The 26,321-nt window shown below is 52.9% G+C and overlaps 1 protein-coding gene across 3 annotated transcripts; it reads left to right on the plus strand.

Moving 5' to 3' along the window:
• The first annotated feature begins 586 nt into the window (after window positions 1-586).
• On the plus strand, window positions 587-19,837 carry LRRC38 (leucine rich repeat containing 38). Of its 3 annotated transcripts, none has more exons than XR_014794245.1 (3): window positions 587-1,766; window positions 14,108-15,181; window positions 19,102-19,837. XR_014794245.1 is itself a non-coding variant. In XM_084875375.1 (2 exons), exons 1-2 carry the CDS (start codon window positions 1,127-1,129, stop codon window positions 14,359-14,361), a joined length of 894 nt encoding a protein of 297 aa, XP_084731501.1. In that variant the 5' UTR covers window positions 587-1,126; the 3' UTR covers window positions 14,362-17,948. The 3 variants fall into 3 exon arrangements, 1 of the variants encoding a protein (XP_084731501.1); XR_014794246.1 differs by having other exon boundaries at window positions 14,108-14,444; XM_084875375.1 differs by lacking the exon at window positions 19,102-19,837 and having other exon boundaries at window positions 14,108-17,948.
• The last annotated feature ends 6,484 nt before the right edge of the window (window positions 19,838-26,321 follow it).

Genomic DNA, 26,321 nt, shown 5'->3' on the forward strand with positions numbered 1-26,321 from the left:
TTCTCAGAGAGAGCGGGGAGGAGGAGCTTGGCTTGGGGGAGGGAGGGAAGGAGGGGGATCTTGTGTCTGAAGCGAGGTGACCTGCCTTGCTGTCCTTTCAGCCTTGACCCCTCCCTGGCCTGCTTCCTTGGGACCCAAAGCTGGAGTTGGTGGGGGAGGAGTGAACATTAAGAGGGAAGAGATCATTTTTTAATTCGGGTTCTTGACCCCATGGTGGTCCTCCATAGCTGGTGACAGGCATACGACTGGTGGGTGCAGAGATAGGAGGCCACAGGCATGGGAGCCAGGCCTCCTTACACCAGGCCCCACCCCTTCGGTTGGACCTCCTGGACCAGCAGCGGCTCCGCACTGGCCTCTGCTCGCTCCTGAGGAGCAGGGACCAACCTGGAAAGTGCTGACTGGCCTTGGGCTTCCTTTGGCCACAGCGGGGCTTCGGGCAGCTGCCAGCCTCCAGGACCCCGCCGGCCTCGCTGAGGTTGGGGTAGGGGTGGGAGGGAGGAAGAACAGCCACCCCTCTGGGGCCCTGCCCCACCCCATGGGCAGCCCGGGTCGCGCGCCCCCCACCGCCCCAAGAGCCTGCTGGGATCGCTCCGGGCGCCGGGCCACAGTGACCGGGGCTGCGCTCCCTTTGGCAGCGGGTGGCGCGGGGAGCGTGCTTTGGCACCTGGCGGGCGCGGGGCGCCGGGCTCGGGCCTGGGCACCAGCTGGGCTGGGATGCGCTCCGTAACCGAGCTTTGTTGGCAAGGGCTCCTGGCCGAGCGCACACGACAGCTGACAGTTCCGATGATCAGCTCCCCAAGTAAGCCGTCTCGGTGGGGCCGCATTTGGCGACCACCACTTGGCCACCCTCGCCGCTCCCTCCCGTCTCTCCCTCGGGACTTAACAGCGGGTTAATTTCCTGTCCTGGGAAATCCTTCCCGAGTGTCCCTCGCCCTTCCCTCCCGGCTCCTCTTTCCCCCCTCCGTCCCCCCCTCCGCTCCGTCCCTTCCGCTCCGAGCTCCCCAAGTCCGCCCCCGCGCGTCAGGGCGCACGCCCTCCCCGCCCCGCCGCCCTCCGGCTCCCGGCGCCCCGCTGTCCTGCCGTCCGCAGAGCCGGTCCGCGTCGCCGCGGCTCGCGGGGTCCGGCCATGCGCCCCCGCGCCGCCCCCCGCGCCTCCGCCGCCTTGCTCGGGCTCTGCGGCCTCCTCCTCCTGCTGCTGCTCGGACCCGGGCGCGCCTGCCCCGCGGGCTGCGCCTGCCCGGACCCGCTCACCGTGGACTGCCGCGGCCGCGGGCTGCCCAGCGTGCCCGACCCCTTCCCGCTGGACGTGCGCAAGCTGCTGGCGGCCGGCAACCGCATCCAGCGCCTCCCCGAGGACCTCTTCCTGCTCCACGGCGACCTGGTGTACCTGGACCTCGGCAACAACTCGCTGCGCGCGCTGGAGGAGGGCGCGTTCCGCGGCTCGGCCAGGCTGGCCTTCCTGGACCTCAGCCACAACAACCTGAGCCGCCTGGACGCCGGCGCCTTCCGCTCGGCCGCGGGGCTGGTGCGGCTCAGCCTGGCCCACAACCGCCTGCAGGGCGTGCACGAGGCGGCCTTCGAGAGCCTGGAGTCGCTGCAGGTGCTGGAGCTCCACGGCAACGAGCTGCGCGGCCTCAGCGTGGCCGCCCTGGCCGCGCTGCCCGCGCTGCGCTCCCTGCGCCTGGACGGCAACCCCTGGCTCTGCGACTGCGACTTCGCCCACCTCTTCGCCTGGATCCAGGAGAACGCGTCCAAGCTGCCCAAAGGCGAGCCGGGGCCGCTGGGCTGGGATGGAGCTGGGGGAGGGAGGGGGAAGGGACTGGGGGAGAAAGGGAGGGGGGAAGGGGCTGGGCGAGGCCACCGCAGCCCGGGGGCCTGGGGTGGAGCGGGAAGAGGTCTGGGTGCTCAGAGGGACCACAGGATGAGAGCTGCTCCCGGGCTGTAACCTCGCAAGTTCCTAGGCTGAACTTTTTCTGGGAATCTGCTGGGGAAGGGGGCTGGGGAGGGACACTCTGGGTTCTCCAATTTCTGGGCCCTGATGCTATACTCCGCCCCCGCCCCCACCCCCTTCTCCAACAACCCACTTTCCAGAGTTAGAGATCTGTCATTTCTCCCTCACCTCAATCACCTCATGGGCCTCTAGGTCCTAGCACTGGTGGGCGTGGTGACTTAACCCCTTCTAAATGGAGCGCGCCCTCCTGATAGGAAACAGCTGATCGCATTCTCACTGCTCTGAAAGTTCAGAGAGCCAGCCGCTAAGAACTCCCCAGCAGCCCGCAGGGCCTGAGCAGCAGTGTTTCTCAGCTCCCAGCCGGCCCTTCTCTCTAACGGGGTGAGGGTATTCCTGGTGAGGGACAATGGCGGCTCCCGGAGAGCCAGGTTCTGTAATTTTGCAGCCCAGATATGAACTCGCCCAACAAAAATGTGAGCAGGTGCACCTTTCCCTGTCCTGGTGCGCCTTTCCCGGGGTGACAGACTCATGCACCCCCGCCTGCAGACAGGAGCACCGGGCTGGCAGTTACAGCCCAGTGAAGGCCAGTGGGAAGGAAGCAAAGGCAGAGCTGAGAGGGAAGGGACCTCAGCACCCACAGGGAAGATCCCCAGGCAGGGAGCAGGCAGAGTGTCCTTGCTCTCAGGGGTCCCAGCCTACCAAGGGGCTCAGCCGGGGACTCCAGAGCTCGGCTCCACCTCCACTTACTTAAGGCTCTGGGTAGAACAGGAGCCAGAGCTGTGTGGCACACGTTATAAAAGGTGACATCGATAAGGATTTAGCTTCTATAGATCCTTTTTCCATGTACTGAGGATTCAGGGTGTAACTCACCTACACCCCAGATTCCTGTGCTCACGCATTAATTCCGCACTGACTAAGCACCCCCCAGGCAGGACCGGTCTCTCCTCACAGGTGCAGGGCCCCGAGCTGCCACTTTAAGCCCAGGCAGGCTCTCTCCTATAAAAAAACCCTAAAAGGTACAGACGCCTCAGCTTCATTTATTTTTAAAACATTTTTATTGATTTCAGAGAGGGAGAAAGAGATAGCAATATCAATGATGAGAGAGAACCACCGATCGACCACCTCCTGCATGAGCCCCCACTGGGACCGAGCCCGCAGCCAGGTCATGTGCCCTTGACTGGAATTGAACCTGGGACGCTTGAGTCCTCAGGCCGACACTCCATTCACTGAACCAAACCGGCCTGGGCCAGACTCCCCAGCTTTAAACTTTGCCTTCCTTCAAGGGCCGGGCTCCCCAGACGCTCCCCACCACAAGCTGCCCCGGAGGCCGGAAGACCTCACTGTGGAATGGGGGTGTGCCTCGGTTCTGATGGTTTCCATCTCTGCTCCCCCACAGACTTGGCATCTTTACCCCCACGGTTCACTGAGCTGATATAACGGGCTCTTATTGTCATCCGAGTGAGGGCTAGGTGTTATGGGGTCAGGATCTGTAGGTTTCAGCCTCTGTGCTGCCATCGATGGCTGTGACCTTGAACGGTCACATCGATGGCTGTGACCTGTCCTTCGGCCTCATGTTCTCATCTCTGAGGTACTGCGGGTGGCCTCTGAGGTCTCTACGGGGACCTTGGTTTGGAATCTGAAGACACAGGCTTGAGGCCTCGCTTAAACCTGGGTGACTCTGGGTGGGCCACTTTGTTCGAGCCTCATCTTCCTCCTGCTTGAAACTGGCACCTGGAATGCTGGGTAGTCTGAATTGGTCATTTTTGGGATCAAAACCAGATCATGTGGGTGGACGGAAGGAGCAGTGTGAATGTAAAACGCCATTCTTCCCAGATGTGTGATCCTAGCATGTCTCCGACCTCTCTGAGCTTCCGTTTCCCCACCTCTAATCTCAGCATGCAGTGACCGAATCCCACACCGTATTTACATGAGATCAGCTCCATCAGGGCCCAGCCATGCTTAGCTTAGAATGGGCGCTCTGTAACCGCAGACACCCCCTTCCCACCTTCTCCTGCACTTGTGCAGGGCAGCGTGGCTGAGAGCCCGGACTCTGGCACTGAGCTGCTGGGTTCAAATCCTGCCTCTACTTCTCACTAGTTGGGTGACCTGCAGTACCCCAGTTTCCTCATCTGTAAAATGAGGATGACGCTCGTACCCATCTCTGGAAGGGCACACGCAGGTCCCTGCAGAAGACTGAATAGCCAAGGTCCCTCTTCCACTTCCCTCTGTAGCCACAGCCACGTGTGGCCCACAGACTAGGAGAGTGAAGGGAACTAATTCTCATGCCCAGCGACCTTGGCATGGGCAGCAGTAGGGAGGCAAGGCGGAAAGGAGTGGGGATCAGGGGGACAGTTACAAGGTGCACGTGCTAAACCTTGGGACTGCTCGCCTGGCCCCTGCCTGGGGCAGCTTCCTGGAAAGGCCATTCTGGGCTCCGCTCAGACCCTGTGGGCAGACCCTGCATGGAGTCCTCTCTAGGAAGGGGGGGTCATGCGGTAGGGTGCTCACCAGTTAGTTCACTAACCTGCCTGCCAGGCTGGACCCTGGGCTCTCTGGGGGGTCCCTGCCCCCATCTCCTAGTAATCCCGCTCTCCTTTTCTGACATCAGACACCTGGAGAGCCCGGTGTGGCGGAAGAGTGAGGACTTCTGGTCATACTGACAAAATAGATGGTAGTTCAGCCAAAGAGACTGGAGCTGATAGTTTTCTCCCCTGGTGACTCCAAGGTGACCCTATTGCTTTTTCTTTAAAACGGAAGCAGTTTTATCGCCTGGAGGATGAAATAACAGGCTCCACGCACACTCGGGAGCTGGAGAAATGAAAAGCACCCAGGAGCCCACCACCCTCCGAGGTTTTCTACATTTAATTGGGTTTTATTCCTAAGCACATGCATATTTCTTAAACAAGTTGATACTGGATTATACTGATTTTGTGTTTCTTATTGAGTTGTGAGAATTCCCTGTCTTTGCAGTTCTTTAAGAATTTAGCTTTTTAAAAAATTAAATGTATGGAATGACATTGGCCAATATAAACATATAGGTTTTGGGTGGGCTTCTGAGTGACAAGATCTGCGTATTGTACCGTGTGCCCACCATCTACAGTCCAGTCTTCTCCTGTCACCTTATATCAGGACCCCTTCTCGTTCCACCCCCGTCCCTCTGGCAGCCACCACACTGCTGTGTGTGTTCACGAGTTTCAGTTTTATATCCCACATCTGAGTGAAATCATAGCTCTTGAAAATTTGACTTTTCATGGCCACCTAATGGGTCATTTTATTAATCTATGAACTGGCCTGTCTCCTGTTAGAAGTATGGGTAGATGTCTTGTTTTTGTCCTCAGACAGTGCTGAACGGAACACCCTCCTGGATGCAGAGGAAAAGCTCTGGGGACTTCCTGGGGGTGGATTTTTTGAGGTGGGAACACAGAGTGAGAGTCTATGTTTATTTTAAATCTCTGGAGACATTTTTGCCCAATTGCACCCCAGACAGGGGACACTGGTGGCCAGTAGAGAGTCCCCATGCCACCCCACCATCCCCAGATTTATTCACTTTAAACATTTGACTGGCAGAGCAATCTGTCCCCTCGTTGCTTTCACTGGCGTCACAGTTTTGCTCCCCAGCGGAGTGAACAGTCTGTGTGATTATCCAGCTCCTGGCGGGGCTGACCGAAGTCTCACTCCGCCTTTGACAGGTCTGAACATGGCCTGTATGCCACGGGCTACTGCATTTTTAATTTGCCTCTTAATTAGAGTCGAGTCCCTGGGTGTCACCTTTCTCACAATTACTTGTGTCTTGGGCCAGGTGTCGGCTCCTACGGGCGCCACGGTCTGGAGCTCCGGGGACTAGGCCACCATGTACACAGGCTGAGGCGACCTCACCTCATCTGCTCCCTGGACAGCCTGCTCCCAGGGTCCTGCTGTCCCGTCCCGAACACCGGCCCTTTCTGAAAGCAGCACATCCATCCTGTCCCTCTGCCGCTTCACTCACAGGGTGACCTTGTTGCTGGGAAGCAGGGAACAGTGCTCCTAGCTCCCTGCCCACCTAGGACAGCCCGGGGCACGCGGTGGGGGATTTGCTCTGGGGAGGCCAGGACCACTGTTCGCAGGGTCACCCTGCGCCAGCTGACCCAGATGCCCAAAGGGGAGGCCCTTTCAGCCAAGTGGCCGTCTGCCTCCCGCCGTCCCCGGATCTTGTGATTTCCAGTGTAATTGGGATGAGGTTAAGGTGACCAGATGTCCCGCCAAAAGCGGGACGCCTGGTCACCTTAGATGAGGTGCTTAGAAGGTTGTGTCGCCTTCAGGCTCGTCGTGAGTACCCGGATCTGGCACATTCACGGTGACGTGAGCCAAGTCTCCAAATGGCATCCAAGTGACAAGGTCTGTATACCGCATCCTGTGCCCACCACCCAAAGTCAAGTCTTCTCCAGTCACCTTATATCAGGACCCCTCCTCCTCCCACCCCCTTCCCTCTGGCAGCCACCCCACTGCTGTGTGTTCACGAGTTTCAGTTTTATATCCCACATCTGAGTGACATCCTATGGTTCTTAGCTTTTGAAAGTTTAACTTTTAGTGGCCACGTAATAGGTCACCTTATCAATCTATGAACTGGCCCAGTGGTCGGCAAACTCATTAGTCCACAGAACCAAATACAACAGTACAACTATTGAAATTTCTTCGGCGAGCCAACTTTTTTAAACGTAAACTTCTTCTATTGCCACTTCTTCAAAATAGACTTGCCAAGGCCGTGGTATTTTGTGGAAGAGCCACACTCAAGGGACCAAAGAGCTGCACGTGGCTCACGAGCCGCAGTCTGCCGACCACAGAACTGGCCTGTCTCCTTTTAGAAGTATGGGTAGATGCCTCATTTTTGTCCTCAGACAATGCTGAACAGAACACCCTTATGGACGTAGAGGAAAAACTCTGGGAATTTCACCCCCCGGGGTGGTGGACATTATGGTGAACAGGGAGGAGGTGGGCATCATGGTGGAGATGGTGGACACAGGGGAGGTGATGGAAGTAGCAATGACAGTGACGGTGGAGATGCAGGAGTGATGGTGATGGTAGTGGTCATGGAAAACACATACATGCCACCAGAGGAGAACACTTTAGGCCCTCAGCGACCATCTCTGCTCACTTCCTCCTGAGGGGGGCAGGTTAGGAAAACTGCCTGCAGGTCAGCTGGTTTCCATGCCTGTGCATGCGACTGTGTGGCTGTCCTCAGGCTCTGTGGGCGATGGGCCGGAGTGTAGGGTAACAGACACAAGTCTCAGTCCTGGGGCAGGACTCACTCCTCTCTGCTGCCCTCACGGACATGCTCGGTGGGGCCGGGACCAAGCAGGAGCCCTTGGCCGGGTGCACTGTCTGCTGGTACATCTTCCCCGGGTGGACATCAGCTGACTGTTTAATCAGGAGAAGTGTCTGCGGCCGGGACAGGGAGGATGGCGGGGAATTTTCCCTACGCAGCAATCGGTATTTAATGAAAGTGATGGAGGGGGCAAAGATCAACACTACCAGAAATTGGAGCCTGGTTCCCAGGCATCCCAGCCCCCAGGAGCAGGAGCAAGCGCACACACCTCAGATGCCCCTGTGTGCAGTCTTCCTTCGCAGAACGGGCCGTGGTACCCACAACTTCCCCAGATGCTCATCGTCATAGTCCGCTGGGACCCCGGTGCCCAGAGAGAGCACTGTCCAGGGAGTCAGCAGACCTGGGTCCCACCCACACTCCCTGTGCCCTGAGACAAGTTGCCTGACCTCTCTCGGCCTCACGTCTGTGAAATATGTGGGGAGTGATGACAGGGGGGGCGTTAACACATCACAGGTGCCCTGCGATCTGAGAGGCTGTGAAGCCAGGAGGTCCCATCTGAAAGGTGCCCTGTGTGTGCGGGACAAAAGCTGCTCTGTTTCTGGTCCTTTCGGTTTGGAGTCTGGGGGGCTAGTGGGGAGGGCCTGGCTAGGCGCCTCGCCAGCCCAGGCTGAGCCCTCACTGCAGTGGGCGGCCGAGGAGTGATGGCAGTGGTGAGCTCTGGCCAAGAGCCGTGGGACCCACGCCCAGTGGTCCCCGGAGAACCGGTGTTGGCCCTTCCTCCAGGGCGTGGGCAGGGGAGCCCCCTCCTGGGACAGGACTCGTAGCTCCAGCAGGGAGCTGGGTGAAGAGCAGCCACTCTGTCCCTAACGAGCCCGGGTCACCAGGGCCTCCTCACACCTCGGGCAGACTTCAAGCTCTCTGGTTTTGGCAGACAGTTCCCAGAACAACGCAAGTGGTCAATGAGCGCAGCAGAGAAATGTGAACTAACTCAACCACGTGCCATGTCACAGCGCAGACTGACCAAGGCGGAGGGTGACAAAGAGCTGTGGTGGACACGGGTTCAGGGCCTCTCTCACAGTCTTCGACTGCTGGGAATGCGTCTTGGGAAACAATGAAGGATGTGTACACGGACGCTCCTCGTAGCTCTGCTTCTAGTAGGAAAAAACCACAAACATCCTGGGATCGGGCAAGTCATGGCTCATCTGCACAATAAGATACCCGGAGCCGTTACAGCTGCTATGTGATCTCCGTGTGGGTTCAAGGGAGAGATGTTCCTGGTGTGGTCAGCCAACAGTGTGGCGGAGTATATTTCTACTGGGAGGATTTGTGTACAGGTCCCATAGAAAAATCTAGAATGGTGTCAGATATGTATTTGTGGGTGCTTTGGTTCCCCTTTTCATGTCTGTCCTGTGTACGCAGGCTTTGTTTACAGGGTGGGGCAAAGGTGGGCTTATAGTTGTTCCAATGGAAAATAATACAAGAATGAATAAATAACAGCACAGGAATAAACTCTGTGTTTTGCATACTCACAACTATACTGGTAAACCTACTTTTGTCCACCCCTGCAGTAAGTGAAATTAGAAAAACAACAATATATATATATATATATATTTCTTAAAATATGTTTTTACTGATTTCAGAGAGGAAGCAAGAGGCAGAGAGAGAAACTTCAATGATGAGAGAGAATCATTGATCAGCTGCCTCCTGCACATTCCCCACTGGAGATGGAGCCCACAACCCAGGCATGTGCCCTGACCAGGAATTGAACAGTGACCTCGTGGTTCATAGAACAATACGCAACCACTGAGCCGCACCAGCCGAGCCAACAACATATTTTGAATGGCAGAAACTGCTTAGGGGCACCTGTCGTGGATCTGGGTGAGGCCACTCCAGGAGGCCAGATCTGGGGAAAGGCCCTGAGAGATCCCCTGGCCGGGGGCCTGTGCGCTGACAAGGGATGAAAGATTAATCTCCTCTCAGCCTTCCTCTGTGTCATCATCTATTTCAGGAGAATGGCAGCTCTTCCCCCTCCCAGCTCAGGTGTCAGCAGCTGGGAAGAAGTCATTAGTGAAGGGGACAGAGCCCCGAGGGGTGGCGGCAGGCAGGTACGGAGCCCCCTGCACAAGGAAGGGGCCTGGCTCTCCCTTGTGTGCCTGGCGGAGAAGGAACGGTGCCATGAGGGCACGGGGAGTGTGGGCAGGGCCTCACTCCCCTCAGCGCGCCTGCTCCCTGTGCTTTCTCCCTGGGAGAGGAGGCCAGCGGCACTGGTCCTTCCCCCTCTCCCGGGCTCTGCAGCCACCCTGCACATACGAGGTTTGGTAGGACAGCTGGCCGAGCGGGATGACTTGTGGCTGTGGGACAGGTGTCAGCCCATCCTTGAACTCCATCTTCCTCTAATCCATTGGTTGGACCTCTTGAGTATAAACAATGGCAACCGCCCTGGCTGGTTTGGCTCAATGGATAGAGCATCGGCCTGCGGACTAAAGGTCCCAGGTTGGATTCCAGTCAAGGGCATGTACCTGGATTGTGGGCTCAGTCCTCAGTGTGGGGCGTGCAGGAGGCAGCTGATCAATGATTCTCTCTCATCATTGATGTTTCTCTTTTTCTCTCTCTCCCCTCCCTTCCCCTCTGAAATCAATAAAAATAGTTTAAAACAAAACAAGACAAAAACCATGTCAGCCAACTCTGGCAAATATGAGCAAGAAAGGGGCTTATTTCAGGGATATCAGGTAACTCGCAGACTGAAGAAACACCAGGGACAGGCTCAGCATAGAATGAGGCAGCTCCACCCGGGCTGGTGCGGCTCAGTGGTTGAGTGTCGACCAGGAGGTCCCGGTCATGGTACATGGGTGGGTTTCGGGCTCCCAGGAGATCTTAGTCACAGGTGGATGGTCTTTTCCTCAACTCCTACCCCTGCCTTTCACTGCCCAGCTGCCTCGGAGACAGACAGGCGACAGGCTCGCTGCCCTGGGGGGTTGCAAACTCAGATGCTCGCGCAGGGGCCAGCCAGGTGGCACGGGTGAGTGAGCAGGCCCCGGCATGTGTCCTGTCTACTTACAAAAGCCTGACGGTTGTCTCCATGTGGCAACATTGCCTCATCTCCTGATTTAAGTGGTGTTGTTTGTTTTTAGATTCTTAAAATAAAAGACCTGGTGATGACAAACAAAAGCACTGGGCAGCCCAAGCAGGGCTCCTGGCTGTGAATATTAGTCTCTTAATCCAAACCTCAGTTCCGGCCGCTGTCCATCCATGTACCCATTTCGGAGCAGCCAGGAGCCCTTCCCCTGACAAGGGAGGGAGGGGCGCGACGGAGGATTCTGTCTCCTTTCCCACTCCCCTCCTGGGGACAGGTGGCACTGTCTGGAGAGGTCCCCCCCCCCCAACAAAAAAAAATTATATATCCATTTTATATATATATATATATATATATATATATATATATATATATATACACATATATATTTCAGAGAAGAAGAGAGAGGGGGAAAGAGAGAGAAGCATCAATGATGAGAGAGAATCATTGATTGGCTGACTCCCGCACGCCCCACACTGGGGATCAAACCCACAACCTGTCATGTGCCCTGACCGGGAATTGAACTGTGACCTCCTGGTCTCTGAGCCACGCTGGCTGAGCTGGAGACATTTTTTATTGTCACAGTGGGAGGGGACATGCTACCGGCCTCCATTAGGCAGAGGGCGGGGACAATGATAAGCATTCTCAGGGCACAGGCCGCCCCCACATTATAGGGTTTTACAGTCCCAATTGTCAATGTGCTGAGACTGAGAAATTCTGGTCTAAAGTAGGATTTTACAGGAGAGAAGAGGAAACCCCAAAGTGAGGTCACCTCAACTCCCGAGTCTGCAGTCGGCCTTGAACGCGTCTTTGGAAGGCCCTGGCAGCGATGCTCTGTCCCCTCTGCAGGCCCTGCTGACTCTTTGTCCGACTCTTCTCATTCCCCGGCCCTTTGTGAGCTGCGGAAACCCATCAAGCCGGTGGATCTTATCGTGAAAGCACCGCCGAGCGTGTCCGGGGGTCTCCCGCCCCGGGTGGGCTCCTGTTTGGCGGTGTTTAAACAGGTCTGTCTCTTCTAGCCGTGGAGACATGTGAGGTGACATTTCCTCAAAGCGTCACTCCGTAAAAATGCCAAACTAATCTCAAGGCACCAAGAACATTGTGGAAAGCGGAACTGGCGTGAGGCGTCGGGGCGGGCTCTGAGGCTGGTGGTGTTTTGTTGTGTTTGCTTTCCAGTGAATGCGGCCCAGGGCTCTGTGTCTGCTCAGTCAGTGCGGCCCATTGACCAAGGAATCGTGCAGTGTTCCTCTGGGTAACGATCGCCTCTTGCGGCCTGAATGCTATCTGGGCAAATGGTATCTGGGCTTTAGAAACCACCTGTGCTTCATACTGCTTATTGGTGTCCATATTGTTTATTGTCAGAACACCTTTGGCTGGGGGTGGGGTGGATGTTAAGGGGAGGTGGGTCAAGCCCTGGATAGGCAGCTCAGTTGGTTGGAGCATCGTCCTGTATACCAAAAGGTTGTGGGTTTGACCCCCGCTTGGGGTTCAGATGAGAGGCAACCAATCAATGGTTTTCTCTCACACTGATGTTTCTCTCTCTCTCTCAAAAATCAATTTAAAAATATATGCCTTAAAAAGAAAAGAGGCCGAAACCGGTTTGGCTCAGCGGTAGAGCGTCGGTCTGCGGACTGAAAGGTCCCAGGTTCGATTCCGGTCAAGGGCATGTACATTGGTTGCGGGCACATCCCCGGTAGGGGGTGTGCAAGAGGCAGCTGGTCGATGTTTCTCTCTCATCGACGTTTCTAGCTCTCTATCTCTCTCCCTTCCTCTCTGTAAAAAATCAATAAAATATATTTAAAAAAAGAAAAGAGGAGGCAGATCAATTTATTTTTCTACTTTTCCATTGAAGAAAAGTGTCGGAAAGGAAATCACAATATAACACTGTCTTAAAGCTCCCCTGTACTATTCAAAGGCATTTAAATGCTCAAAATAAGTAAACAAAAGTTTGGCTTCTTCAAAAAAAAAAAAAAAAAAAAGGAAAATGTCATAAACTATAGTCAAGTGGCAGCTGGAGAAACCTGCAGAGCTCTGGTCCAGTTAATTCCTTGGGTATAGAAGGTAGGCACTGAGTCCATGAATCTGGTTGCCAGGCAATGGTTCCCATGGGGAGGAGAGCATAATAGATTGGCTATTGATACATAAAAGATGGGCCAGGACAGAAGAAAGGAGGAAGCTCAGCCACTCTTCATTCCTCTTCTGTTTCTAAGTTGGAGAAGGAAATATATGCAAATAAAGACCCCAAAAGGTGGTTGCAGGTTTACTCTGCAATTAGCGGAGCCACTCTTTGCAAGACAGAAACCAGTTAATTAGAGTGGTTCGAAGAAATCATCTAAACTTTCAGGTAATTCTGAAGATGGGTTGAGGGTCAGCTTTTGAATCCAGGAAGTGCTGAAAAAGTGAGCAATGGAAGGTTTTCCTGAGTGTGAAAATAAACAAATCATCTTTTCTGTCAAAGAACAGCTTAGACAGCCACCATTTTGGACTGCGTGACTTGGCAGTCGCCATGTTAGCCACATGGCTTGCAGCTCCCCTGGGGGCCACCATCTTGAAACAGCAAAGGCCAGCCCCTCCCTTTCAATTAGCCAATCACAAAAGACTGTGTGCCTGAGCTCCTAGCAAGGGACAGGTCACATATGTCAGGGCTTATAAAGCCAAGCAGCCCACCTGCTGGTGTGCACACACTTCCAGACCATGTGTGTGCACCCTTCTATGTAAAAGTAAAGATGTTTGCCTTGCTGCCTGGCTCCTGAGTATGTTTTGTGTTCTACCAGAACCCCTGACTTGGGGGGCTCGCCTTATTTCTAACAAAAGGAAGCCCGAGGTAAGCAGAGGTCACAGGCAGGTGTGCTTAATGACGTATGGTGTTCTTGCATCTCTGAGAAGCTGTGTTGCTGAAAGCAACTCTCTATGCTCTCCGAGCTTCCATTTTCTCATCCATAGTTGGCATAACAACAGTGCCTACCTCAGAAGGTGGCTGTGCGAATTGGAAGTTAATATGTATGTAGCACTTAGAACAGTGTTAGTACTTTGTAAGTGCAATATGAGGGTGAGTTACTACTGTTTTGTTTTTCTCTTTTCTTCCACATAAAAAAGAGAAAATGTGAGTTCTTTATGCATTTTAATGTCATGCATTTTTTTTTGTATCTGAAGTCTACACTTTGTATGTAGTTCATATTGCGTATCAGTCAGGATGTACAGATTATGCTGGTAACACATACTAGCAGCCCCCACCCCACAGCATCTGCCCTGCCCTCCATCCCCATTCCCAGAGGCCGGGTATTACCAGGTCTGAATTAGGATCTACAGAGATCCTAAACCCTAAAAGTTTATGCTGCCTTCCCATCATCATTCCGAGTGACTCAAAATTAGAAGAGTACCATGGCCAGGCAGGGTTGCTCAGTGGTTGAGAATCGACCTATGAACCAGGAGGTCAGGGTTTGATTCCTGGTTAGGGCACGTGCCTGGCTTGTGGGCTCCATCCCCAGTAGGAGGCAGCCAATCAATGATTCTCTCTCATCATTGATGTGTCTATCTCTCTCTCCCTCTCCCTTCCTCTCTGAAATCAATAAAAGAAAATACATTTTTTTAAAACATGTCTCCCATCGTAATTACACTGAGGCTTTAAAAAAAGCTCAAATTCCATTTCAATCAACTTCTCCCCCTTTTGTTTTTGGGGGGCTGCTTCCGTTTTGCACTTTGCAAGCACCCGCCTTGCCAACTTTTAGGCAATCCCGTGCTACAGCCTAAACCTGTCTCTCGCCCTGCCCGCCCTGTCCAGGCCTCGATGAAATCCAGTGCTCCCTGCCCCCCGAGAACAGAAGGGTGTTCCTGCACCAGCTGTCGGAGGCCAGCTTCAGCGAGTGCAAGTTCAGCCTCTCGCTCACAGACCTGTTCATCATCATCTTCTCGGGCGTGGCCGTGTCCATCGCCGCCATCATCTCCAGCTTCGTCCTGGCCACCGTGGTGCAGTGCTTCCAGAGGTGCACCCCCAGCAAGGACGCCGAGGAGGAAGACGAGGATGAGGATGACTGAGCCTCCCCTCCCGTCCCTCGCCTCCCAGAACCCACACTGGTGGCTCCTGTCCGAGGAGAGAGGGAGATGCTGAGACCCACGCGGTCAGTGCCCTGAGACGCCCAGAGTGGCGCCTGCTCCACGCATTGGACCCTGGGACGCACCGGGTGGGACCTCCGACCTCAGAGTGTATAATCCTTAGCTCAAGGAGCTCAGGAAGGCTTCCTGGAGGAGGGGCTGCGGCCTCGTGTGGGGTGCGTGGGGAGATGATGGAGTCAAGCTTCCCAGCTGCCGGCGGGAAACCAGACTTGCAGTGCTCGCCCACAGCGATGACTTTGTGACATCCACGTCTCTGGCCTGGCCTGGGCCACCAGGTCACACCTCCTCCTCCCAGGAGGCGGCCGCTCAGACAGTGGGGGTTGGGGTTCAGGTCTCTCTCCCACGTTTGGCTAACATGGCACCCGGGAGAAAGCCAAGAGCTGGCCGGAGGGTGGTGGTGGTTCCATTCTGGTTGGGAAAAGCTTTGCGGACAGAAACCAAACCTCGATTCTTACCCCCGAGGCAGCGGCCCACGGAGGAAGGACATTCGCTGTGAACGATTCTTACCCCCGAGGCAGCGGCCCACGGAGGAAGGACATTCGCTGTGAACAGCCCCAGGGGCTCTGCTCAGAGTCACTTCCCTCTGGCGTTTCCCTCCCCGTCCCCAGACCCTGTCCCTGAGCCGCTCCCCAGCCATCCCCTCTGCTGGCACTGTTCCAGACTCGCCAGCTCCAGAATTTGCGCTGAAACCTTCCTGGAGGCCAGGCTTTTAGAAAGCAGGAGGCATCAGACCCACAAAATGGTAAAATCATGAAACAAATGAATTGGGACTCGGCCTCTGAAAACCTCCCCCGCGGCCTCAGCGTGCGTGTGTGTGTGTGTGTGTGTGTGTGTGTGTGTGTGTGTGTGTGTGACGTGGTTGTGGAGCTGAGACGGTGGCAGGCAGTGGTTTCCAGCGTGTGGGATGCAGAACTTTGGTTCTGAGACAGCACGGCACCAGCAGTATCATGGGCCCAGCGGGGTAATGCGAGGCGACACGTGAGCAGCACTGGACCCTATGGGGATTGACAGATTGGGCCACTTCTTCAAAAGAGACTCGCCCAGGACGTGGTATTTTGTGGAAGAGCCACACTCAAGGGGCCAAAGAGCTGCATGTGGCTCGAGAGCCACAGTTTGCCCACCACAGCCCTGACTGTTACTTCTTCTGGTCAGTCAGGTCTCAGCTCAAAGGTCACCTTCTCAGAGGTCTGCCTGCCCATCCCAGCGAAAGAGACCCTCACCTGCCGCCCTCTAATGAATTCTCTTCACAGCACTCAAGGCTGGGCCTCCTGGGCTTGCTTGTGCAGATTGCACGCTACAAAAGTGAGTCCCATGCTTGTCATGATTACCCTGTATTCCCAGAGCCTAGACCTGGTGTGGGCTTGGCCGGAGCCTGATAAATATTGTGAAGTCTCTCAGTAAATATAAGCGTCACCTCTTTTAAAAAATTATATTGTGAAGTGTATAAATGAAGAGGGTGGATGGATGGATGGATAGGTGAGTGGGCTCATGGATGGTGGGTGGGTGGATTGATGAGTGAGTAGATGAGTGGGTGGACAGATGGGTAGGTAGGTGGATGGATGGATGGATGGATGGATGGTGAGTAGATGAGCAGGTGAGTGGGCGGATGGATAGATGGATGGATGGGTAGATGGAACATTTTCTACCCTTCCCAAGGACTTGAAGTGAGAAGATACAACCAGGGAAGGATTTATTGTACAAGATACAGCGAATGCATGAAAGGAAAATGCCTCTTCACTTACTAGGGCAGTGCTGAGCCCAGGGCTGCGATGCCAGGAACCACTGCTGGTGTGGCCTCCTCAGCAGTTGCCAGTTTTGTTGTGGCTCAGAAGCCTCCCCTCAGCCTCAGTGTGGGCTGCTGATTAGGGATGCAGACTTCATAGCCTACATTTCATCGGAGAGCCCGAGAGCGAGCCTCATCCGCTCCCTGTCCCGCTGGGCAGTGCGGCAGCCCCCTCTCCTCTCCGAGTCCTCCCGCCCCACCCCCGTGTCCTCTCCTTGGCACGGCCAGCCTTGGCATCTGTGACTGGGTGCTGCGTGATTTCCATCCGTGACCATCTGACCCCTCATTGCTTCCATTAATTACTTGGACAGGCTTACCCTGCACAGTCCCAGTGACGGCAAGAAGGGGGTGTCCTTCACCGTCCTTGCCCACCGCCTCCAGCGGGAGGAGACAGGGCCTTTGGCACTTTCCACTTTTCCAATGATCTGCTGTTCATGGAGGTCAGCCTGTCACTGTGAGCGGTTCCCTCCAAGAGCTCATTCTCTCCCTGATCCTGAAGCTTCTATGGAGTCTGGATGCTTGTTGGGAGAGACAGTGTGCCGGCAGGAGGGGTGGGGGTAGCAGGAGGGCCTGGAATTCCAGCCTGGTGGTCTCTGGCCTCCATTCAGACTCCCAGGCATGGAGCAGCCCAGTGGGGTGTGAGTCCAGGCAGAGCATGACCACCTGCAGCTGCGCGTCCCGCAAACCATCAGCTGGGCATCACCTGGGACAGCACTGGTCCTGTCCTCTGGTTCCAGGGAGAGTGTAGCAGGCTCCCACCCCCCCCCCTTTCCCCTGCACCTGCCTCCTCCCTCTGCCCCTGCCCAGCCCTTTCCCCCTTCCCCCTCCTCTGACCCCTCCCCTGCCATCTTGAGTCTCCTCTGTGTCTGTGGACACTCACTTCCTATAAATGGAGCCAGTATGCGGCCTTTGGTCGGCTTCCCTCGCTCAGCATGTTTTCCAGGAGCATCCGTGCTGCTCCAGGTGTCAGCACCCCCTGACGCCCTTCCACTGGGCTGCTTTCACGCTGGCACCACCCCCTCCCTCCCAGCACACAGAACAGCCTGAGATGGGCACGAGCCTCCCTTTTGGGGTGACAGAATGCTCGGGGACTTGATGGGGTGATGGTGGAACCACCTTGTGCACCTACCAAATGCTATGGAACGGTTCACTTGAAGCAATTAAATGTCTGTGATGGCGTTTCACCCAACGGGAAAGGAGAATCCCGCTTTGCTGTTGCAGACACGGGACGGTTTGCTGCAGCCCCGGCCTCCTTTCGGCTGGGATCCAGACCCAGAGAGGATGCTCTGGCCGTCCTTCTGACTGGCCTTTCTGACCACATGCTGGCTCTCCCTCCGGGCCCAGGCTCCTTCTGTCCGATCATCAAGGCACATGCGTTGAGCATCTTCTCTGGGTCAGGTTGGCCCTGACCTTGCTCTAAATAGACCAGTGGGCTCTGGCTGGTTTGGCTCCGTGGATAGAGCATCAGCCTTCAAACTGAAGGGTCCCACGTTCGATTCCAATCAAGGACACATGCCTGGGTTGTGGGCACAAGGGCGGGGGGAGGGGGGCGGGGGGAGGGGCGTGTTCAGGAGGCAGCCGATCAATGATTCTCATCATTGATGTTTCTATCTCTCTTTCTCCCTCTCCTTCAGCTCTGAAATAAATAAAATATATATATATTTTTAAAAATAGACCAGTAGGTACAGCCCCCGCCCTAGAAAAGAAATGAAGTATGTTTTTTTTGTTGTTGTTTTGTTTTTTAATCAATCTTTATTATTCATATTATTACAAAGGTTCCTCATTTCTTCCCCCCTCCACCAGGTTCCCACCCTACCCTCCGCCCCCTCCCCACGTTTTTTTTTTTTTTTGGGGGGTGGCGGAATCAAGGAAAGAAAAAGGCGGAACCGCACAGAAATGAACACCTTTGTATCTCCTTGGCAACCTAACTCACATCCGCTTCCGGTGGTTCCACAGTCCACCGGAAATGGGAGGCAGAGACACAGCAGGTGGCTTACCTCTCTGGAAAGAGTTCACGGTCTTGGGTAACCATCGTTTTTTGTTTTGTTTTGTTTTTTAATGTTTTTTCTCTCTATTAATTTTTAGATAGAGAGGAAGGGAGCGGAGAGAGACAGAAAGATCGATGAGAGGGACACATAGATCAGCTGCCTCCCGCAATGCCCCCTACTGGGATTGAGCCCAGAACCCAGGCATATGCCCTGACTGACTGGGGATCGAACCCGGGACCTCTTGGCCTATGGGACTCCACTCAATCCACCAAGTCGCAGTAACCAGGCTTTGAAAAGATGGGAACTGGAACTTCCAAAACAGAATAGACAGCTATAGGTCGTGGCAGCTTCTTCACCGAGGCCCACCTGGGCCAAGAAGCCCTGACCTGGCTCTGAGATTCCATCTTTTGGGGGCCAGGAAGCCTTTTCCATTGCTGGGACCAGAGCCATTGGCGGCTCTGCTTCTCAGGTCCGTTCTCCAGATGTCCTAGACTGCCCTCTTCTGGACATCTGCGCCGTGGTAAGCTGGAGCCATCTCTGGTTTTCTTGCTTAAGAAACCCTGCTTCCACCACTTCCCGGTGCCTGAGCCTGGGCAAGGGCAGTGGCATCCTTTGACTGGGATCGGGCTGCCGTCCTTCTGACTGGCCTTTCTGACCAAGTGCTGGCTCTCCCTCCGGGCCCAGGTTCCTTCTGTCCCGTCTTCTCTGGGCCTGGTTAGCACTAGATAGCATCCCAAGGGCATCTCCATGACAACCACACCTCGCCTTCCACCCTTCTTAGGAAAATGACCTTAGGAACACATCGGAAGGCTTGTATTTCAGACTAATTAGAATCAGAGGATTTTAGAACGAGAAAGTTTTTTAATTACTAATCATTTATTTCCCCACCAGTTTGCTGGCGTGAATATTGAGATGCAAAGAGGTAAAGTGACCCCAGTCCGGGTAGTGAGCTGGCTAATGGCACGCCAGGATTGGAAGCCTCCCTAGCACCTAAGACTGGGTTCGCTCTGAAGAACATCAAACAAGCAAATAGCAGCAACAAAACCTGCGCCACGGGGGCGTGAACAGGAGAGCGGCTTGTTTCTCAGACCAGGTGGTCCGCAAAGGACTGTGTGGCTGCTTCACAACCCCGGGCACCCCAGGTGTCTTCTCACCGTGGCTCTGCCATCCGCAACACCTGGCTACCACCTCATAGTCCACCATGCCTGCCTGAACTCCAGCCATCACGTCAGCATCCCAGCCAGCCAGAGGAGGAACAGGGTGGATGAACTTCTAGAAGTCCCATACAACACTGCTGCTCATTTCTTACTGGTTTGAACTTGGTCATCAGGCCCTAACTACTTTACATAAGAGGGTCTGAGAAATGAAGCCAAGTAGCTGGGGAGCAGGGGAAGGAAAGGGGGGTCATGTGACCACCAGAATGTTGCTCTTTTACTTTCGGGGGCAGCGATTTCAACTGGCGTGCCGCAAGAATTTAAAACACTCAGCACCTGACTCTTTAGTCAGGGCACTGACCTCTGTTGTCAAATAAAAAATAAAAAAAAAATGCCAACACCACAATAGCCATGCGGTGCGAATGAATTGAAATTATACCTGTTGTTTCTTGTCAGATACAATATATATATATATATATATATATATATATATATATATATATATATATATATATATATATATATATATATATTTGGCCCTAACTGGTTTGGTTCGATACCTTGTTTTTCTGATACATGTACCTTGGTGTGGGCACATCCCCAGTAAGAGGTGTGCAGGTGGCAACTGATGGATGTTTCTCCCTCATCAATGTTTCTAACTCTCTATCCCTCTCTGTAAAAAATAAATAAATAAATAAATAAATTAATTAATATATACAGTATTTTCCGGCGTTTAAGATGACTTTTGAAATGAAAAAAAAGCCTGCTCAGATTGGCCAGAGTCAGAGAGGCGGTCTATGAAAAAAAGAACTGCTGTTGCCTCGGAAGTGGGGGGTAGTCTTATACAGCGAATATAGGCCTAAACCTATGTTTTAACTGTAAAATTAGAGGGGTCATCTTATACGCCGGAAAATATGGTGTGTGTGTGTGTGTGTGTGTGTGTGTGTAAATTATATATATATATACAGTATATATATATACTGTATATACACACACACACACACACACACACACACGCTGCAGAGTGTTAGCAGTTTATCTCTGCCTCGGGTTAAAAAGCTGCTGCCTAGGGAAGAAATGGAGAATGGGTATCGAGGAGCAACTAGACGGTCGCATACACAGGGGTGGGCCAGAGCAGGCTCCCCATTGTTCATGCGGAAAAGGACATGCAGGCTCTGATTACACAGCAGCTTTGTTAACTCCACCCCCCACCCCCCACCCTCATCTCAGGTGTGACTGGAACGCGGGCTCCGGGCAGGGAGCCCATATGTTCAGTTGATCCGTATTTTTTAACGCACCTGCTCTCTAACATGTACTGGAACCCAAAACCAGCACGCACAGCACATCTGTCGTCGCTCACAGACACGCCAGTGCTCAGAGCGCAAAGCTGGAGTCGCCCCTGGTTTTGGCTCTCACTCTGCAGAGCGCCTTGGCGCTGCCTATTGAGTGCCATGCTGTCTGCATTTCTGTGCACGTTGTCGGGGACTTGACTGTTTAAACGGCTCCCAAGTGGAGTGACGACGTGCCATCCAGAGCTTCCAGGCCGAAGAAGGCTGACGTGTCTTATGGAGACAGCACGTTGTTCTGTGTTCAGTGAGCTTTGTTCAGGCTGTGACAGGGCTACAGGCTGGGGTCAGTGTTGTAAGTCACTGTCACAAGATACATGACAGGCGACGTCTCTGAGCAGAAACATTCCTGAAACAAGGTCAGTGGACAGGAACGTCGCTCCCAGCGCCTCCGGGAACCCAGCTCTGCATGTTGCGAGAGGGCCATGGTCAGGATTCGCTAGCTCAGCATTTCTGAGACTGTATGGAACAGAACTACAGTGAACAAGAACTGACTGTGCAGCCAGCCAGCGTGGCTCAGTGATTGAGTGTCAACCCAGGAATCAGGAGGTCACTAGTTCGATTCCCGGTCAGGGCACATTCCCGGGTTGTGGGCTCCATCCCCATTAGGGGGTATGCAGGAGAAACCGATCAAAGAGTCTCTCTCCTCATTGATGTTTCTCTCTCTCACTCCCTCTCCCTTCCTTTCTGAAATCAATAAAAAGTATTTTTTAAAAAGAACCGACTGTGCACAGGCATGCATGCACACATACATCTCAGACAATCCTCACTACACTCCTGTAAATGAGGGAACCATGAAGCTCATTAGACAGAAGGAAAAATCAGCTCAGAGAGGCTGGGCGCTCCCCCAGTGTTGCACAGCCAGCAAGTGGGCTTCAACTCAGTGCTGGCCAATTCGAGTTCTCCCTCTTGCCCCTGTCCAGGCTGGATAGAGAGAATTGGGGTAAATTCAGAAACCAGGATGGAGGTGTCAAAGTAGAGAATTATGCTCAGAGAGGAAACACTGAGACAGACGCAAAAGCAGAGCTTCTGTGGGCCCTCAGCGGCTCACGGAGAACATGATGGCACTAATGATCCTAAGTATTTCCAGGCCTTGGTTGTTGCCTCCCAGGGGAATGGCCCCCTGCCCATGGACTTCTCAAGGTGCCTAACCGTAGGAGACTGGCCATGTCCAAAGGGGCTAGTGGCGGGGTGTGTGTGTGTGTGGAGTGTTCCCTGATGGTGCACCACCAGCACAATTTTGCAAAGCAGTCCACTCCCTTTGAGGGGGTCACAGATTGGGAAGTCACATCCTTTATTAGATCATTTCTAAGTCTGGATTTATTCTTTAAGTAAAATGGCTACAGAGACATGTTCTAGCCTAGGGGTGTCGAACTCAATCAGAGAAGGGGCCAAAATCTAAAATCCAGCCTAAATCGCGGGCCGAATGGTTTACTGAACAGTCATAAACTGACAATGTCATAAACTGACAGCGGAGTGCAGTGATGACAGCGCGGTGCGGGCCACATTGCAAGGTCTGGCGGGCTGGATTTGGCCCGCGGGCCGTGTGTTTGACACATGTGTTCTAGCCCAACTGGTGTGGCTCATCGACCTGTGAACCAGGAGGCCATGGTTTGATTCCTGGCCAGGACACATGTCCCGGTTTCGGGCTTGATCTCCAGTGTGGGATGTATAGGAGGCAGCTGATCAATGATTCTCTCTCATCATTGATGTTTCCATGTCTCTCCCTCTCCCTTCCTCTCTGAAATCAATAAAAAAATATATATATTTTAAAAAGTGATGGGTTGGGGGTCGGGTAGGGAGAACATTCCAGACAGAGAGGAGAGGGCTCCTGCCTGTCTCCCTCCACCCCCGGAGCCAAGGTTATATGGCCAATTGCAGCTCCCACCTCAGCTCCCACCCCAGCAGTGGGACACTTTACCCCAGAGAAAGGCCACCTCTGTCTTGTTTGGAGGGAGCTCCTGTCCCCTGCGATGCGGCGCTGTGGAAGGTGACAGCTCTGATTTATCTCCTGCCGACATGTCTGCCAGTCCGAGGCTGGGCAGTACCTAAGCAGCCCTGAAGCCATCCCGCCGAGGCAGCCTGCACGTACATCATCCCTCTGGTGGCAGCTGCCCCGGTCAAGGGAGAAACTACTTGAGAGCAAAAGAATTGTTGAGAAACTGAAAAGGTTTGGTCAAATCCATGCACGAAGGACTGTGGAGGAAGGGGGCAAACTAGCGGCTCACTCATCTTGTTGATCACACTGACCACATCCTCCTCAAGACTGCCCCTGGGAGAACCAATTTTGAGCTTCTCTAAAAAAACAAAAACAAAAATAAAAACCAAAAACCAAAAAATACCTCTAAAAAGAACCCAACACCATGAACAGCTTTTTACAGAGTGTTCCTTGTTTATCCCAGAATATAGACTTGAACCTCCAGTGGTACCTGAATTAGGCAAAAGGAAGTTTTATTTTAAAAAAAAATAAAGTAGCCAAAACCGGTTTGGCTCAGTGGATAGAGCATCAGCCTGCAGACTCAAGGGTCCCAGGTTTGATTCCGGTCAAGGGCATGTACCTTGGTTGCAGGCACATCCCCGGTAGGAGGTGTGCAGGAGGCAGTTGATCGATGTTTCTCTCTCATCAATGTTTCTAACTCTCTATCCTTTTCCCTTCCTCTGTAAAAAAAAAAAAAAAAAAAAAAATCAATAAAAATATATTTAAAAAACAATAAATAAAAATACAATAAAGGTTGGCTTTTCCTAGCATGAGACTGAAATTCTAAAGTGTCTACAACTTTGTTCTCTCCGACCTTGGAAATGGCATTTTTCCTTGAGGCTAGCTTTTCCTGTTTGGGTTCCCTGCCTGAAGCTGAAGGTAAAAACCCCTTTATCGCCTCTCCCTCCCTTTGTGGTCTGGCTCGGTGTCCGACTTGCTCCTTTGTCCTAAACGAGATTGGCCGCCAAAAGAAATCAAGGATTCCACCCAGACAGGGTGAGCATGTAGGTTACGCTCCATGCTGACTGAAGGATGACAAGTCACGCAGGTCTGCCAAGTCAGAACAAAGGGACAAAACTAGCGGGTCTTCAAAACATCCTGTTCCCTCGCTGTCACTTTCCCTCCTGAGAAAGCAGGGGTCGCCCGAGGTGGAACACCTTTCAGAGGCCGAGGCAGGTGGGAGCCAGCCCCGCAGGGACCTGGCGTCACAGTGCCAACTTCTGCCTCTGGGGACCAGAGAGGGATCTGAACGCTCAAGGAGGCTGAGTCCTCCGTCCCAAGTGGGTCACGGAGCTGCTCGAACAGATTTCACTGTCAAATGGGAAGCTGGCGCCCGGCCCAGCCCACGATGGGAAGTTAATGGACTATTTCTCATCCGGGCCTTTGGAGCACATGGCGATGCCCTGGACGGGGAGGCAGGCCACGGTGTTAAGTGGAATAAAAAATTGCCACATTTGTGTGTGTGTGTTTTTGTTTTTTTTGCCGAAACGGGTTTGGCTCAATGGATAGAGCGTCGGCCTGCCGGACTGAAAGGTCCTGGGTTCGATTCCGGTCAACCTTGGTTGCAGGCACATCCCCAGTAGGGGGTGTGCAGGAGGCAGCTGATCGATGATTCTCTCTCATCGATGTTTCTAACTTTCTATCCCTCTCTCTCTTCCTCTCTATAAAGAATCAATAAAATATATTTAGTTATAACCAAAAAGCAAAGGAACAATAAATTGAGACTAACTCTGAGTTCACTTTTTAAAAAAATTTGCCACGTTTTGGCAGAGAGTTAACTTTCAGACAACCTCACCCAGTGCTCATGAAGATGCATATGTAAAAAGATGGTTTGAGAGAGAGCCCATTGCCTCCAGCGTGCGGCGCCTGGTTCTCACAGGGATGCCTGGACACCCCATGGACTTTCTGTTCTTTGCCGCTAAGTGCCCAGGCCCTGAGTTGTTAGAGCAACTGAACTATTGGCCTTGCTGTCAGTCTTTTATCCTGCCAACGTGGTGTCCGTCTCTCAGTGTGGTGTTGGCCTGCCGGTTATGGGGACAGAATAGAGATCTGTGTGTGGTCAATTTCAACAAGGTGCCAAGGAGATTCAATGGGGACATGAAAGTCTTTTCAGCAAATGGCGTCACAACAATAGGACATCCACATGGGAATAAAATCAATATCAAAGCTTGCACCACACATAAAAATGAACTTGGTTTGGATCATACATGTACCTGTAAAAGCTAGTGGGAGGCAAAGGGGATTTAAAAAAAATATATTTTATTGATTTTTTACAGAGAGGAAGAGAGAGGGATAGAGAGTTAGAAACATCGATGAGAGAGAAACATCGACCAGCTGCCTCCTGCACACCCCCACTGGGGTATGTGCCTGCAACCAAGGTACATGCCCTTGACCGGAATCGAACCCGGAACCCTTCAGTCCGCAGGCCGACGCTCTATCCACGGAGCCAAACCGGTTTCGGCCAAAGGGGATTTTTAAGGGAGTACAACAAATCTATGCTATGACCATGGTGGGGCCATGTCATCATACATTTGCCAAAAACCAAGGACTCCACAGTCATGAGAATGAGCCTGATGGCAATGATGGGCTTTGGGTGACAGGATGTGTCAGGGCAGGCCCAAGAGTTGTAACAAATGCCTGACTCAGTGCAGGGTGTGGGGGTGGGGCGGCTGTGAGTGTGGAGGGACAGAGGTGTATGGGTACTCTCTACTTCCTGCTCAATTTTGCTGGGAACCTACATCGGCTCTGAAAAATAAAATAAACTTTAAAAAATATTTTTATTTATTTCAGAGAGGAAGGGGGAGGGAGACAAAAACATCAATGATGGGAAAATTATTGATTGGATGCCTCCTGCACACCACGCAATAGGGAATGAATCCATAGCCAGGGCACATGTCTGGACTGGAAATTAAACCTTGATCTCCTGGTTCATAGATCAGCGTTCAACCATTAAGCCACACCAGCTGGGCCGTAAAGTCTGCTTTTAATAAGGTAACTCTAATCTTTCCAGCTCTTAAATTTTATTATTCCAAATGTTTTTAAGGATAAAACAATTACTGGTCATTGATCTTTTTAAAAATATATATTTTATTGATTTTTTACAGAGAGGAAGGGAGAGAGATAGAGAGCTAGAAACGTTGATGAGAGAGAAACATCGACCAGCTGCCTCTTGCACACCCCCTACTGGGGATGTACCCACAACCAACCTACATGCCCTTGACCGGAATCGAACCTGGGACCTTTCAGTCCGCAGGCCGATGCTCTACCACTGAGCCAAACCGGTTTTGGCTGGTCATTGATATTTAAAATCAGTTTTAAAGTTTGCTTTGAGTCTCAAAACCCAGTTAAACATTTTTAAAAATATATTTTATATTTATTTCAGAGAAGAAGGGAGAGGAAGAGAGAGCTAGAAGCATCAATGATTTGAGAGAATCATTGACTGGCTACCTCCTGCAAACCCTCATTGGGGATCAAGCCTGCTCCCTGGGCATGTACCTTGCACAGAATTGAACCTGGGACCATAAGGTCCACAGGCCAATGCTCTATCCACTGAGCCAAACCACATAGGGTAAACATTTTTAAAAAAGATTCTCATGCATCTTTAAATACTAAATTTCCTATATAACTCATTTT

Source organism: Pipistrellus hanaki (assembly GCF_964339955.1).
Source record: "Pipistrellus hanaki genome assembly, chromosome: 2".
Classification (NCBI taxonomy): Eukaryota; Metazoa; Chordata; class Mammalia; order Chiroptera; family Vespertilionidae; genus Pipistrellus; species Pipistrellus hanaki.